Raw genomic sequence first — 14,607 nt, 5'->3', positions numbered from 1 at the left:
AGATCAAAAGTAAGGAAATACTTGGCATTACCTTTCATTTCCACCACATCCACTGGCACCTGTTTCTCTCTCATTCGGAATATTTCAAAGTTGGTCACTACTCCCTGTAAAGACCAAAATCAGCTCATTATCCAGCACAAAAGCAGTAGAGCAAATAATTTTATTGCTAGGCATAGAAGGTCAACTACACAATTAGCCTGTCAGAACACAGGATGAGAGACAGAGTCAAGATTTGTTTCTTTAATGAGAGCAGATAAATACAGTATGCCTCATTACCGAACACATTCTAAATTTTCCTGTTCTGATGAAGAATAAGTGAAAAATTGTACAAAAGCCTTTGTTTCTTTTCAGACTGTTAGGAAATTTAATTAAGACAGATAAACATATGGCACATTGTGCAGCATGACCTATGGGTTGTTCAACAACTGCTTAACAGTGAGTAGGAAAAAAGATGAGGCATATAGCTCTCACCCAAGTCCAAGATGCCACTAAAATCAAAGCAAATCTTGGAGGCAAACATTACATACAGTTTGCTCTCCACATGCCTCAAATTCAAATGGAAAAATGAAAAATAGCTTTGAGAACACATAATTGTCTATATTAAAAGACAGTACTGTAAGAAAATGAGGTGTCAGCATGAGATAGAACCAAATTTTATGAATATGATCAGAATCCACATACCTGTGTGCCTTTGGGAGTCCTGTCTACTTTCACACACAGGTAATCCCCGTTCTTCTGCCAGTGTAGTTTACAATCTACGACATTGAACAAATTCCGCACACGAATTTCTTGTCTAGAAGGCAGCTGCATCAAAGTCACTCTTGCTGGGATGTCTTTGTCCTCAGGCACCCAGAAAGCAATTATGTTACCACCTGGAGACCATGAGAAGTCTCTACAGGAAGAAAGTTAGAAATATGCCATTTTAATTTTTAGTTAGAGATACTACAAGCAGAAACCATTTTCATCATTGTATCTGAATGTTGCAGACAAATACCAACTCTCAATAATAAAGACAGATACAGACAAGCAACTGAGGACAATTTAATAACCTTACACATATCATACCAAAACAGACTTTTAAACTGCTATTTAAACTTGCTATATGACCAAGGTTATCAAAACAGTACATTTCACTAAAGAGTAGGGGTTACACCCAGTGTAACTGCCAAAGATCTAAGAAACAGGCTGATTAAACCAATGAGCAAAAAAACCCTATTAAATTACACTGGAGACAATCTTCTTGCACCTGGGTACACCTAATTTTCTTGTTGCTTTACAGAGAGGTACCTCAAAAACTCTCACAGGAGTCATTCTGCAGACACGCACAAAACCAAACCTGTTCCTTGCCAACAGGCAGTATACAGCACACTGTTTTAAGCCAGTGTACAAATCTTCTTAGGGAGATATTCCCTAACAAACTGCATTCCAGTTTGGTTTTGTAGACAAGGAACAGGACTCCCAAGCTAGACCCTGGATTAAGCAGTACTACAAAGAGGGTTTCAAAGCGTACAAGCTGTCAACTGTGGCCATCAATAAATGGAGAATTTTCCATTCCTTTTTGCCAGTTTGTCTAATTTGACCACTTCAGCATATGAGACCATTCGCTCTAGTCAACAGTCTAAAGATTCTTCTCACCATAACAAAGCCTCAGACATAAAGATTCCAACTAAAGAGAGCAGTTATCTTTACAAAGGAATACTCACCTTATCCCAGTGATTTTCAAGCTTTTTTTGTCCAACAAACCCATAGACTAAAAGAAGAGAAAGGTGTGAATTTTCAAGTTAGTAACATTCTTATATTTACACACACATCTTCTACTCTTATTATTAGAGCACATCAACTAGGAAACTGTGTTCGGTTTTCAGAGATCCTATATCCCTACTTTTTGTTATGAACTTATGTATACCACAATTACAAATAAAATAAAAATTGCTGTACAGAATTAATCAGTACAGCAGCCTGAATTATAATAAAAAAGCAAAACAGACTAGATTAGGCTGCAATTTATAGTGCGTTTTGGGTACTTTGGCACTCACCTGCTACTGAGAGCTGGGAGGCATCATATAACCTTGATCCTATTGACTCTTATAAGTAGTATATTGAGCTGTGTAGGCCTTCTAGAAGTGTGGTGTGAAATTTACTGTCAGTTTTTCACCAAGGAAAGAACAAGACAATAGCATGTGGATTTCTCCCCTTTTAAGCCCAGCTCTAGAGCGGATTATTAAAATGTATCCTTTAAAATAGATACCATGGGAAAGACTGACATTGTAATGCAATAAGCGTTATGCAAAAAAAAGCAAGAACTTACGGGTGTTTCATAGATGCTGAGGGTATCTGAAGTCATTCGAGCAAAGAATTTACCATCATGACTCCATCTAAGCAAAGAAAAAGACAAAAAAAAGAAAAGAGTATTAGATAGGAACTGCCTTTTTATTAAATGAAGTCTGGGACTACTTCTCTCTACTCTAATTCTGTTTCTTAACCTACTTAAAAATAGGCCAGTGAGCTGAGTTTTCACAGTGGAATCCTCGCTTCTTTTGCCCAGTCAGAATATCCCAGATGATAATAGCCTGAGGGTCATCCTGCGTGTCCATCAAAGGGCTGAAGGTCACTAAATACCTACAAAAGAAATAGTCAATTTCACTGCCAAAACTTCATCTCATGTCAGTACAAGCAGGCTTTCATCCAAATAATATTTAAATACAATGCACTTTCAAACAGCAGTTTCTCTAATGAGATTTTTTGGAGAGGAGGGAAAAATAGGAACAGTGTGATAAGGGAGAGAAAAAAGCTTCCAAAACACAGTATTTCCCTGGCATCCCTCTGGCTGAAAAGACTTTAGATTTATGTGCAAGTCTTCCCATATCGATGGTACAAGAGAGGGGAACTCACCAAATACACTGTTACCTACTATATAGTTTTGCCACGAGAACATCATTGGTTTCAAACCGAATATAAATCCATTGACCTTAGCCAACCTGAACTATAGGTATGCTAGAGTCCTTTATTTAAAGATAAATAATCTCGCTTTAAGACAATAAAACACAAAACCTAATTGCTTCCAAATATGTTACTTGAAAACTAGCAAAACAAGATGCATCTCAATCCTGAAATTATTTTAGCCTTCTCTAAAGAGCTCTTTAATGTTAAAAAAAGCTTAAGGAATTCGTTTCAGTACTACAGATTTGGAGGATGCCACTCAACTGAAACTTTTCAGAGAACTAGAAATCTAACAATACAGACATCCTATCCAACTAAAGAAAAAAAAAAATACAGTCTTCTCCCTTGGGATAATAATGTCTTTGAGGAAACTTGTCAGCTCAGTTTTGTAGACCAATTATTCCAGATTATGTTAAGTATCTTTCCTGAAGACAAAGAAAAGTCAGGCAGAGTTTCACTCATTCTAAGAAGGATTTAAGCATGAAAAGCAGTACTTCCAAAGGCAAAGGAGAACAGAAGACCCCAACCCCATGAGATTTGAAAGCACAGCAGCCAGAATGTGTGTGCTTCATGCTTTTGATCCCTTAGCCCAAACCAATGTCATACTCCATACCTTTCACAGGGCGAGAAGTCAATAAGCTGCACTCCCTGGTGACTAAACCTTTGAATCTGCTTGAACTTCTCTCCACCCCAAAGTGCGATGCCTCTCTGGTGGAACGTAGCCAAGTAGGTACCCTTCGGGGACCAACGTACATAGGTTTCTGTCCACCGCTGGATTTGGAAAAAAAAAAAGTATACACAAAGGTTTAATTTCATGCTGGATTCCTAAAGGGGAAAGAATTAATGTGTGGCTTGTAGCATCACATTTTGCAACTCCATTTACTAAGTGAAGATCTCAGAATCAGTGATACCTTGGACTAGTTGTGGAGTTTAATTTCATAGACATAATGCACAGTACTTATTCTTCAGGTTGAAAACTGTCAGTTGAGACCTTTTCAACTTACTGATCACCAAAAACATTTTCCAGCTACAGTGACAACCTTTGTATAATAACAATTAAACACCTAACAGGCTTGGGTTTCCTTGTTGCCTTTCAGCCCTGCTAAGAACACACTCCTCTCAGAAGTAAGGCTAAGTATTTCAAATTTCTCAACAATACAGCTCTTGACTAACAGCTAAGTAAGAGAGGTTTCAGCAATATAGACCACGGCAGTGACCATGGTGATGAGCAAAATTACTCATCATCCCAGAGCCAACTTCCTTCTACTGTAATGTGTAATGGTTATTAAAGAAAATGCTTCTAGTACCAACAGTTCTTAGCAAGTCAACTGCCTGCAGCAGACAGGCACACTAACTCTCCCTTTTATATGCTATTACCAAACCAGCTATTCCTCTTTAGCACCTCTGCGGTCAGCAAAAAAGCAAAAAGTGATCAGAAGCGGCATACTTAAGTACATACTCAAGTCTAATGAATAGTACTCCTCAAACTCTGACTTTGCATTTTCAGGTCTTTCTGAATCACCTATAATATACAGATGAAGGAAACTAATAGGCATCATGGACCAGTTAAAAAAAAGAACAGCACAAACAAGTTAACTCCACATTTGCTTTACCTAAGCAGCTAAGTCTAATTCTAAATGATGTAATTTCACCACTCCTCTTCAAAAAGAATAAAAAAGTATTTCAGCAATGGGAAAAAATATCTTTTAAAAAAAAAAAAAAAGAAAAACCTGAAATGTCATAAAATGAATGAGACTGACAGTGCATCTGCAATGTACAGCACTTCCAGGACACTCACTGCTCTGTCCTCAATTTGAACAGGTTCCTTGATATCATTCCAAAAAATGGAGGTGCGATCTCCTGACTCAAAGATCACACTGTACTGATCCCTACAATCAGGATCTTCCAACCAGTATCGGAGATTCCCCTAAGAAAAACAGAAGCAAAAAGATTATTAGTGAGTCAAAGGCTAAGATGGCAAGTTCCTCAAATTAATATCTACCTGGCAGGTTGAAGTCGGTCTTACAGAGAGCATGCAACTTTGGAGTCTTACCATTGCAAACAAGTTTTTAAAGTGAAATTAAATAACTCAAACTACTGGTTACTGGAGGCTAAGAGAACAAATCATAAAAAGGTGGACCTTCAAGGTGGTTTGATGATGTTTAACACTTCTTGCCTAAAATAACTTAAGGGGTTTTTTGGTGTTTGTTTGTTTTTTGTTTTGGTTTGGTTTTTTGTTTTGTTTCTTATAAAAACTATCCCTTCCTCCACAGGACTATTTACAAAGCTAATGGTAACAAACACAGAGGTTTGCCTCAAACATTTAAAAATATAAGAAGATGCTTTCAAAATTCCATTTTTAAATGACTTGTGCAAAATCATTATTTACTCTTAGGTTTTACCCTATGTGGAAAACAAAACCACTAATTTCTTCCTGTCACTTCATGACAGTGAGAATGAAGGAACAGAGGCACATGATCACTACTCCTACTTATAACAACACTATTAACACATCATTTCTATTTTCATACGAATACTCCAGCAATGAAGTAATCATTTCATATTATGCTGAATATTCTTTCCACTTCTCCAAAATATCCTTACCAAATCCTTAAATGGCTGTTTCTCAGGGATTTCCCATTCATCACTGATTGTCATGTACCTGAAAGAGCAATTTCATTGGTTACACTCCATACAGGCACTCTTGATTAGAATCCCAAAATCTACAGATACACACGATAGCTGCACTCACTTATCAAAGTCTGTGAAAAGGTTGACTCTGAAAGTGTGCTGTTTATCCAGTTTGTATCCATCTGCATTCTTCACAGCATCCACTGCATGAGATGGAGACATGTACTCCAGAAAGATGTACCTACCATAAAGGAAGATAAAAGTAGGAAGTTCAGAAGTCATCATTGACTACGTAACAGGCTCATAATAAAAAAGAAATTGAATAAATAAATAAAATAAAAAAGAAACAATGGACATGAACTAAGAACTCAGTACAGAGCATCTACAAAATAACTTCTTGTCTTGTCCCTAACCAATTAGGGTCAAAAGCAATTAATCTCCATTTTGGCCACAGGCCATATACACTTTTTAGCTGTATGGGCTTGACCTGAATTAAATGGATATCCTTTCTGTAAATGGGCTAGACTAAGCGATGAACGCAAGTTCAATGCAACACAAAAGAATGAGAGCTAGTAACAGGCAGGTTAAGTATGCAGCTCTTTACAGCTGAATGACAGATCACGTTTAGAAATTGTACATCTTGCTGTCATAGGCATCTCAAAGCACCCCTCTTGTTTCTCAATTACATTGAATTCAGCTTCCTTCTTGCCACTAATACAATCTAGCTTATAGCACAGCAGACCTAAAATTAACAGTATCCTGAAGACTATCACACACTGCCTCAAAGAGAGGCATGAACACAGAAAGAAAGAATAATTTTCTCATGCTTCTCATGCTGACCTTACAGAACCAACAAACCCTCCCTCCACTCCAGAAAACCCACTCTTTTTACGCTTTCTAAACTATGGATTCCTCCCAGACTCAATACTCCAACCACAGTAACAACACTCAGTAAAACCTCGTATTTATCAGATTCATTTTTGCCTGGTTTCTCTCCCTAAAACTTTCTTTTTAGATCATTTCTGGTTAGCTTTCTTCTCAATTTCAGATGCTGCAATTAACCAGGAACAGGGATCAGAAGTTGGCAAAGGGGAAAAGGGTCCTGGGAAGGGCTCGCTGAACTTAAGGAAGTTCGAGTCACTAATGTAAGCATAAGCACTGGCAACCAGAGACAGAGTACTGACAGTCCATTTTGCAATAAACAGTACATCCACTGCTACTAAGTTTTTAACTAAAATGGACCTTTAACCTATTTATTAGCCATGGCAGAAAATTAACAAAAAAAAAGCCATTTAGTACTGCACAGAAATTTGTCTTCCAAACCCAGCTAAACTGTTTCCATAATTAATCTCCCCCCACACTGCTGCTGAATGAGCTATTAAGCCTCTCAGCTCCCTAGGGAACTTCCGTTTGTCCCTTAGACTAGATATCAGGATTGTACAGACTAAGGTAGAAGAAAGTGATGAGCGTGACTATGAGGTTACCATAAAAATTGGCCACAAAGTATTGACACTAATAATCAAGGGTAAGTCAGAGCAGTGTTTCAATCCTATTTCCAGTAGGAGTTACCATGACTTACCCTTTTGTCTTCCCATCTGCTTCTGGATAAAATTCATTGATAATTTTACCAAACTTGGAAAATATTTTGTGGATGACATTCTTCAGTTTCTCAAGCCGGTCTGGTCCAACCTGGGGAACATTATCCACGACGATTACTGAGTCAATTCCATCTGCTTCCTGCGGCCGATCTTTCAGTACATCACCAAGTAATTCTGCAAAGAAAAAGCATACAAGAAACTAAGGCACCAGTTTACATCACTAAGGAGGAAGACAGAAAGATGAAAAGAATAGTGATAGTAAGAGAACAGGAAGACTTCAAATTTCAGGAAATTTCAAGAATCAAGGAACTTGGTAGTGAATGAACGTTCTATCTGAAAAACAACTGAAGCGAATACACAATACTCCAACAGTACTTCCTCACTAAGAGGCATGATTACGCAGTTTCTTGACAAACTTCAAGCAGCTAACTCTTGAAGTCTTTCTTAAAGAAATATCTTACACTGAGGATGTCAACACTTGCACTATTAGCTTGTTTCAGGAGTTGGAACTGGCTCATGAAGTCCTCAAAATTGATGACAGAGCAGACCACTCTGCTTATCTTAAAAATAAGATTTACTACCCAAGCTCTGACTAGTAGCCTTGCTTAAATTATAACTGGATGACTTTGATAAAAAGAAATGTAACATGTACCTCTCTCCCAAATTATATGAGTTTTAGCATAATTCAAAACCTTCTGCCATACTGGAAGCTCTGCATGTCTTAGCATCACTATAATTATGTTTGAGAACTCACACTCTGTCTAAACCTTTAATTAAACACAAAAATGAAGGTCTAAGACAAGACACTTAAAGCCATATTTAAGCGTGCAGCAAGTGAAGGCAAGCACACACCTTTTCATACTCTGGATATTCTTCAACCATACTAATTCTCCTTTCCTACACTGTCTTACAGATTTTGAGACTACTTGCTGGTGGGATGGTTTGTTCAGTCCCTTGCACTGTCAGCTTCAAGCTTCTTTCTACTGGGAAGAGATTGCTTACAGTATTGTTGAAACTTCCCTTACACAGAAGGGAAAACATTCAGAATGACTGTAACTCTGCAGCTGTGGCTTGCACACCACACACTGGGATGAAAACAGTTAAAAGGTACAAAGTACACCTATAAGTTGTGCACAAGATCAGGAGCTTCAACAACAACGCTGCATTACTTTTATGTGGTAGGCTTCTACACATACATTCTGTAGAGTTCTAGATGTGTCTAACTTTAATCTACTCCTCAAGTCAATTCTGCTAGATTGTTCTGTATCCACCGACTAAACCACATTGCTAATGTACGAATTTAAACACGCTTCTCAAACTAACATTACCTAACTACAGAAATGTACTGACCTGCAGATCCAAGAAGAGTCAGAAAAATTACATCAATGATTCAATCCTCAATGGATTGAACCAGAATCGCTAAAGACAAGGATATCCAAACAATTTCTCAAATAACTTTAACCTAAGATTATTTTTAAACCTTTCCAGGAATAAAATCCCACACTATCGCTAGCTATCCTATTCAAACATACACTTTAATTCTTGTCTAGATTACTGATCGTTTCACAGTGTAATTGGTCATGCCCCTGCAACTTATTAACGACTGCATTATTGTGTTCTAAAGAAACATCAGTTAGAAGTGGCAGATTATTTTTGTTTTATTGACATTTTTAGTTTTGTGTACTTACATGGACCAGAATAGATATTCTGCTTACAAAAAAAAGCCAAACATGCTGAAATGAATGGCAAAGTTTCACACATGCCATATAAATAGGAAAACTATCTGCAGTAAGTTTGAAGCTTATGTGAAGGCCACTATAAAATGCAAGACTAGACAGAAAATAAGTGCATGCCACTATACTTCCAAATTAGAATATAAAAATAAAATTTGGAGAGTCAGACTACATACAGCATTCACAGACCAGGGGAAAAAAAAAATCCAAACACGTGTAGAAACACTTAAAATATGAGAACAAATGAAAAAGGGTGTTAGATGTGTTGATATTTTGGAGACATTTTTACAGAATTTTGCTGGTTTTGGAATTCTAGAAATTATCCTGCGCAGCAACAGCACTGGAAAGATCTCTAGCAGTGAAGAAATATGCTTCCTTTGAATTTCAAACTACCAAAAAACCTTGGCCTTCTATAAATTTAAGCTTCAACAGGTTATTACATGTGACGCTTTCCATTGATTCAGGACAATATGCTTCACAAAAGTTTATGCATAAACAGATGCTATCACCACCAAGATTATGTAGTACTCACAGAATGTTGTTGTTTGTAGTATTAATTACTCAAAAAGATACTCTCCATGTGCATGTAGGAAGTACAAATAAGAAGTTAAAAGATGCTAACTTTTTGCTACACCATTTTACTTACTCCGCACACTTTAGATTATGCCCACAAACTTCTCCTATTTATAGCAACTATTTACTAGTTTGTAGCAACTATTCAAAAATGGCTAAGACTGCATTTACCCTTCAGAGCAAGCCAAATATTCAGTGAACAGTGTACAATGCAAAGATTAGTAAAGAGTAGGAGGACTTGCTAGAAGTGAATGTTTAAGAAACAAGGTGGAAGAGAGCCCTTAGTGGGGAGCAGCAGACTGAAAATTGGGAAAAGAAAAAGCCAAGCACAGGAAAAGTTCATAAAGAAAGACAGTTAAGAACAGATATTCTGATAGCACAAAACCATACAGATCACTGAGGACGATCAAAAAACTTGACAGGAAGATAGAGGCACCAGTCCCAGTAAGCACAATCACAGACAATGACAACTTTAAGAGCACTATTGGGAACAAATAGGTAGGCAAAGAAGTAGAAGGAAAATGAAACATACAGCTGACTTCTTTCAAAAGCACAGCAGTGGCTATCAGGAATTGCTCCATAGACAGTATTCTACCACACAGACTGAAAGTGCTTTAAGTTACTACCGAACATATTTTGGACCACCTTCCCCTCCTTCTTTAACTTTTTGCTGCAAAGTTGAAAGCTGACTCAAACCATTTCAGATCCAGAAGAGAAGAACACAGATGACTGCTGCAAGTTAACTTCCTAGTATATACCAGACCTTAAGATATTCTTTTAGGAGTAAGCCATTCTCCAGGTAGCTGACAATCCACTGAAGTTGTGGATAGGTAATCACTTGCCTAGGATTTAGGACACACGCAGTGAAGTGTCTGTTATGCCTACAATAATTTTAAGGATTGAAAGGAGGAATTTAAAAGTCTTATATTACAGTAAAATAACATGTAAATTTCTTATTTACCCTATAATCCCATATCTTAGATTTTCCCTGCATATAAAATAAAAGCATGTCCCACAAGGACATTTCCACAGAAGCCTACAAGAAAAAAAAAATACAGAAAAGGGTAATTTTTTAGGTTCTATTAGTCATTTTTACATAACCACTTCTCACAAAAGACTTTGTAGGCCTACAGACAAAGCAAGGAATGCATAGATTCATGTGCAAGAATACAATACAGTTTTGATTCACTACAGGGTAACAGATTGAAGACAAATACCTACATCGTTCCATTTCTCTACCTTAAATTCAAAATTGTGAACAAAGAAATCTTCAAAGGGTAAGAAGCTGGTTTAGCCAGCTCTTATTGCACCCACAAGAAAAGCGGGGTGTGGTGGGTACATAGCTATCTTCAGCTGGCGGTAGTTTAAGGACCACTATCATTATCTGAATGAAATCTTCATTGCAGCTAAGTGTATATCTGACACATCCCCTCTCTTGCTTGAACTTGGACCAGCTGTTCTGCCATGCCAACACCGTTCTGGAAGAAAAAAGCTGAAGTAATGCATCTCAGATGGTCCAATCCTAAAGCTGGTCCAGCTCAAAGGTGTTCCTGAAAAGGTAATGTTATCATTAGCATTGAAATAGCCTTGGCTCAGGAACAGTGATGGACTGCCTTTCTCCTTGGGGAGTCATCAGGATAAGGGGAAAGGAATAAGGAAGCTCAAGACGTAACACACAGATGGAAAGCCAGACGAGCAAGTGACTAAACTTAAACACTGTAATTCAGACACTAACACTGTATTATTCATACAGCTGAGAAGTTAACCAAATTAATCCTTAACAATAAAATAGGTGAGGATGGAAAATATGCCTCATTTCTGAATAGACAGAAATGAACATAATAATCCTAAATGTAGACAAAGTGTATCACACAAACACTTAACTAGACAAAAAGAATCCAACTATAGGCTTACAGACAATTTTGCTAAGGTCTCTTTAAGAAACAAATGTACAAGTTCAAAATGCTATACAGACTGCTAAATTGAGAATAGCAAACACTTTCTTAATCTAAAATATTTTTCTGTTGTTTTATTAAGCTAAACACAGGGCTGGAACACTAGAAGGCACATATACTACCTGTATTCCACTGCCAACTGAAATAACCATCACATGCTTTAAGAAACATTTTTCCAGTTCTGATACATGTAACATAAGACCCTACCACATGTAGGGTATATGTATATAAGATCCTACAACAGCACATATGCTAGAACAAGTATCAGCAAAATAAGTACTTTTGCTTTTCCGACAACTGAGATGATTTATCTGAAAAATATTAAAATAGAGTTCTAACTCCTGTGTGCCAAAACTAGGTATTCCCATAATTATTGATGCAATTACACAATGGCTTAGCCATTTTAAGACAGTCAATATCCAATCCTTTTAAAAGAGCCTCAGTTTGAATTTTCAACTGCCAGAAATTAGTTTTTCATATTTTCTTGTCACACAGTACCTACGTCACATCTTCATGAGCAGTAACTCTTCTCAAACCCATACTATTTATCTATGGATTTCACTTTGGATGTGTGGAAAGAATAGAACGATGAAATCTAGTTTGTAAACCTCTGGTCAACAAGTTAAAACTTCTGTTTTTACAGTGGAGTTTAACTAATGGAGGCAAACGGAAAGCACACAAGTTGATGATTCCACTTTGTCAGGGTAGCCCACGGATCGATACTTGAAGTTTAAGAACAGCAGCAATTAAACGTTATTGTACGGTGCACAAATACACCAGAAGAAGGCTCATTTAAGAATCTCTGCTACGATGAAGACGTGTACTTAGTATTACGAGCAGTCCACTTCCACGCGGGAGAGGCCGCCACGGCACACACGGGACGAGCCGGCTGCCAGGCCCACAGGGACTCGGGAAAGCGGAGCGTTTCCCAGCAGAGGGCCCGCTTCCCCACGCACTCTCCCGGGATGGTACGCTCAGGCACCCCCGAGGCGCCCGCTGCCCGCGCCCCCTGACACGGCTTCAGGAGCGGCGGGCTGTACGGCACCAGCCGGCTCGGCCTGGAGCAGCCGCGGCCTCCCCAGCGCTCCTCCGCGGCGGGCAGGGCCGGGGCCCACCGCGGGAGCTCTCCCGCCTCCCCGCGGCCCCTCCCTTCCCCTCACGGCCGGCCGGCCTGACCAGGCCCCGGCGCTGGCCGCTCTCCCGCCAGCGCCGCCGCCCGCTCCCCGCCGCCGGCCCAGCCCGCACCTTCGTCGCTGATGTCGTCCACAAAGTCCTCGGGGTCGCTGAAGGAAATTTCGTCCTCGGGCTCGACCGGGGCGGCGGGCGCGGCCTCCCCATTCTCCTGGGCCGCGCCGGGGTCGGCCGGCGGCTCAGCCTCCGACGGCGGCTCGGTCTTGGCCTCCGCCGCTGGCTCGGCCTCGGGCTCGGCCCCGGCCGGCGGCTCGGCCTCGGGCTCCGCCTCCGCCTTCTCGGGGCTTTCGCGGCCAGACGGCGGCTGAGGCGAGGACGGCTGAGGCGGCGGCTGCTCGGGCTCGGCGGCTGCGGCGGGCTCCTCGGCGGCGGGCGGCGGCGGCTCGGGGGGCCCCGGCGGCGCCTCAGACTCGCCTTCTTCTTCCTGCCCCTCTCCCTCCTCCTCCTCCTCCTCCTCCTGCTGCTGCTGCTGCTGAGGCGGCTCCGCCGGCGGCGGGGGCCCGTCCGTCTGCTCGGGCTCCTCGCCGGGCCCCTGGGCGTCGGGCGGCGCGGCGGCCGCCGGGCTCTCCTCGGTGTCCTGCATGGGGGTCGGTGCGGGGCCGCGCCGGCCGCGCGCTCCCAGCTCGAGCGCGACGGGGAAAGGAGCGGGGGAGGGGCGGGGAGGCTCCTACCGCCGGGCCATGTGCGCCAGGCCCAGCGGGCCTCGCGCGCCGGCGCCTACCAACTGGCGCGGGTGGGGGGGGGGAATCGCTGCCCCGTCGCTGCTTCTCCCTACCGCCGCCTTCTCCCCGCTCCGCTCAGAGGCGGCTGCCGACGCCTTCGCCGCCCAATCCTCGCTCAGCCAGCGGCGGCTTCCGCTCCTTCTCACCCCACAGCAGCCGTGGCTCCCCCCGTTTTGTGCCTCGCTGTGGTTGAGCCCAAGATGGCGCCTCCCTCCAGTCTACTGAGGCGGGGTGCGGCCGAACCATTTTTCGGGAAGCGGAGAGCGGGAGACGCCGTGACATTTAACTGCGCTGACGTAGAGTGAAGCCTCTTGCGTTTTCGGCAGCTCAGCGTATTTCCCTGTCCAGCGCTAGGCGGAAGGTGACAGGACAGCACACTGACGCGAAACCTGCCCGCCGCCCCCCTACAAACCTTCCACCGTGCGCTCGCCCGAAGGCTGGCGGTGCCCGCGCGGGCGCTACCAAGCTCATGCGGGGGGGCGCGCGGTGCTGCGCTGACACCGGCGCGTTTGTGCTCGGGCGCGGCGAGCACACGGGGGACGGCCGCACCCCCCCGCGGGCGGCAGGACCGCATGGTACGGCCCGACGGCAGCCGCCACATCAGCCCCGCGAGGGCCCGGTGAGGCGGGTCAGCCAGGCCTGTGGGGTCTCAAGCGACGGGAGCGGCTTGCTAGCTAGCTCACGGCTAGCCCAGGCCAGCCGTGGGTTGAATATGCCAGGCCGTCTCCGAGCGTTGTAAGGCCTACCAGACCTTTGTGGTTTTTAAATAACATTTTCCACGAGGTACGAAGTGACGCTCGCCATCCCACCCCACCGCTTCGACCCTCCGGTTAGCGGGAGAAGCCTTCCAAAGGAGCAGTGAACCTGACCTGACACGGTGATCTCTCGGTGCAGCGGCACAGGCAGAAGGACAAGACGAATATCCCTCTCTAGTGTTTTCCAGTGATCTGAAGTGTTACCTTGCACAATCCCAACATCTTAGTATGAGTTACACTGGTAAAGTTCTCTTCTCTCGTGCTGACTACCAACATGACCAACTTTCTGAGAGCTGGCCTCTCTTTATCGATTAAACCATTACCTTCTGTCTAGAGCACCTCAGGCTGATGCAAAAATATGCGGAGTGGCATTTTTTTCAGCATGCATGCTAATACGATAAATTCAAAGTGGCAAAGGGAACCTGGAATTTGTCTTGGATACCATCTTGAGGCTTCGGTGATATTTTTAGAGGAAAAAGATAAGAACAGTTCTTGAGAAACAGTTCATC

At 42.2% G+C, this 14,607-nt stretch overlaps 2 protein-coding genes across 5 annotated transcripts in view; one reads left to right on the top strand and one right to left on the bottom strand.

Annotated features, from left to right (window-relative positions):
- EIF3B (eukaryotic translation initiation factor 3 subunit B) overlaps positions 1-13,308 on the bottom strand; it is a 396,012-nt gene extending 382,704 nt beyond the window's left edge. For 3 of the 4 annotated variants that reach the window (XR_012676123.1, XM_075165314.1, XM_075165313.1), the window contains exons 1-11: positions 12,676-13,308; positions 7,151-7,343; positions 5,693-5,812; positions 5,545-5,602; positions 4,739-4,867; positions 3,554-3,711; positions 2,488-2,619; positions 2,309-2,375; positions 1,704-1,750; positions 682-892; positions 32-104 (exon numbers count right to left, since the gene is read on the bottom strand). Coding sequence is in view for 3 of the 4 variants with exons in the window: in XM_075165314.1 (XP_075021415.1) it covers positions 32-104; positions 682-892; positions 1,704-1,750; positions 2,309-2,375; positions 2,488-2,619; positions 3,554-3,711; positions 4,739-4,867; positions 5,545-5,602; positions 5,693-5,812; positions 7,151-7,343; positions 12,676-13,204 (1,717 nt within the window). In the remaining variant the exon portion in view is untranslated. The remainder of the gene's footprint in view (positions 1-31; positions 105-681; positions 893-1,703; positions 1,751-2,308; positions 2,376-2,487; positions 2,620-3,553; positions 3,712-4,738; positions 4,868-5,544; positions 5,603-5,692; positions 5,813-7,150; positions 7,344-12,675) is intronic. The other variant, XM_075165312.1, reaches the window with a different exon arrangement.
- Positions 13,309-13,972: 664 nt separating this feature from the next.
- SNX8 (sorting nexin 8) overlaps positions 13,973-14,607 on the top strand; it is a 30,449-nt gene continuing 29,814 nt past the window's right edge. Inside the window, exon 1 of the mRNA XM_075165320.1 lies at positions 13,973-14,339. The gene's annotated coding sequence lies outside the window, so the exon portion shown is untranslated. The remainder of the gene's footprint in view (positions 14,340-14,607) is intronic.

The sequence above is a fragment of the Calonectris borealis genome, chromosome 16 (assembly GCF_964195595.1).
Source record: "Calonectris borealis chromosome 16, bCalBor7.hap1.2, whole genome shotgun sequence".
NCBI lineage: Eukaryota > Metazoa > Chordata > Aves > Procellariiformes > Procellariidae > Calonectris > Calonectris borealis.
Note: the sequence above shows the minus strand (reverse complement) of the source record. Positions and strands in the feature narration are given on the sequence as shown.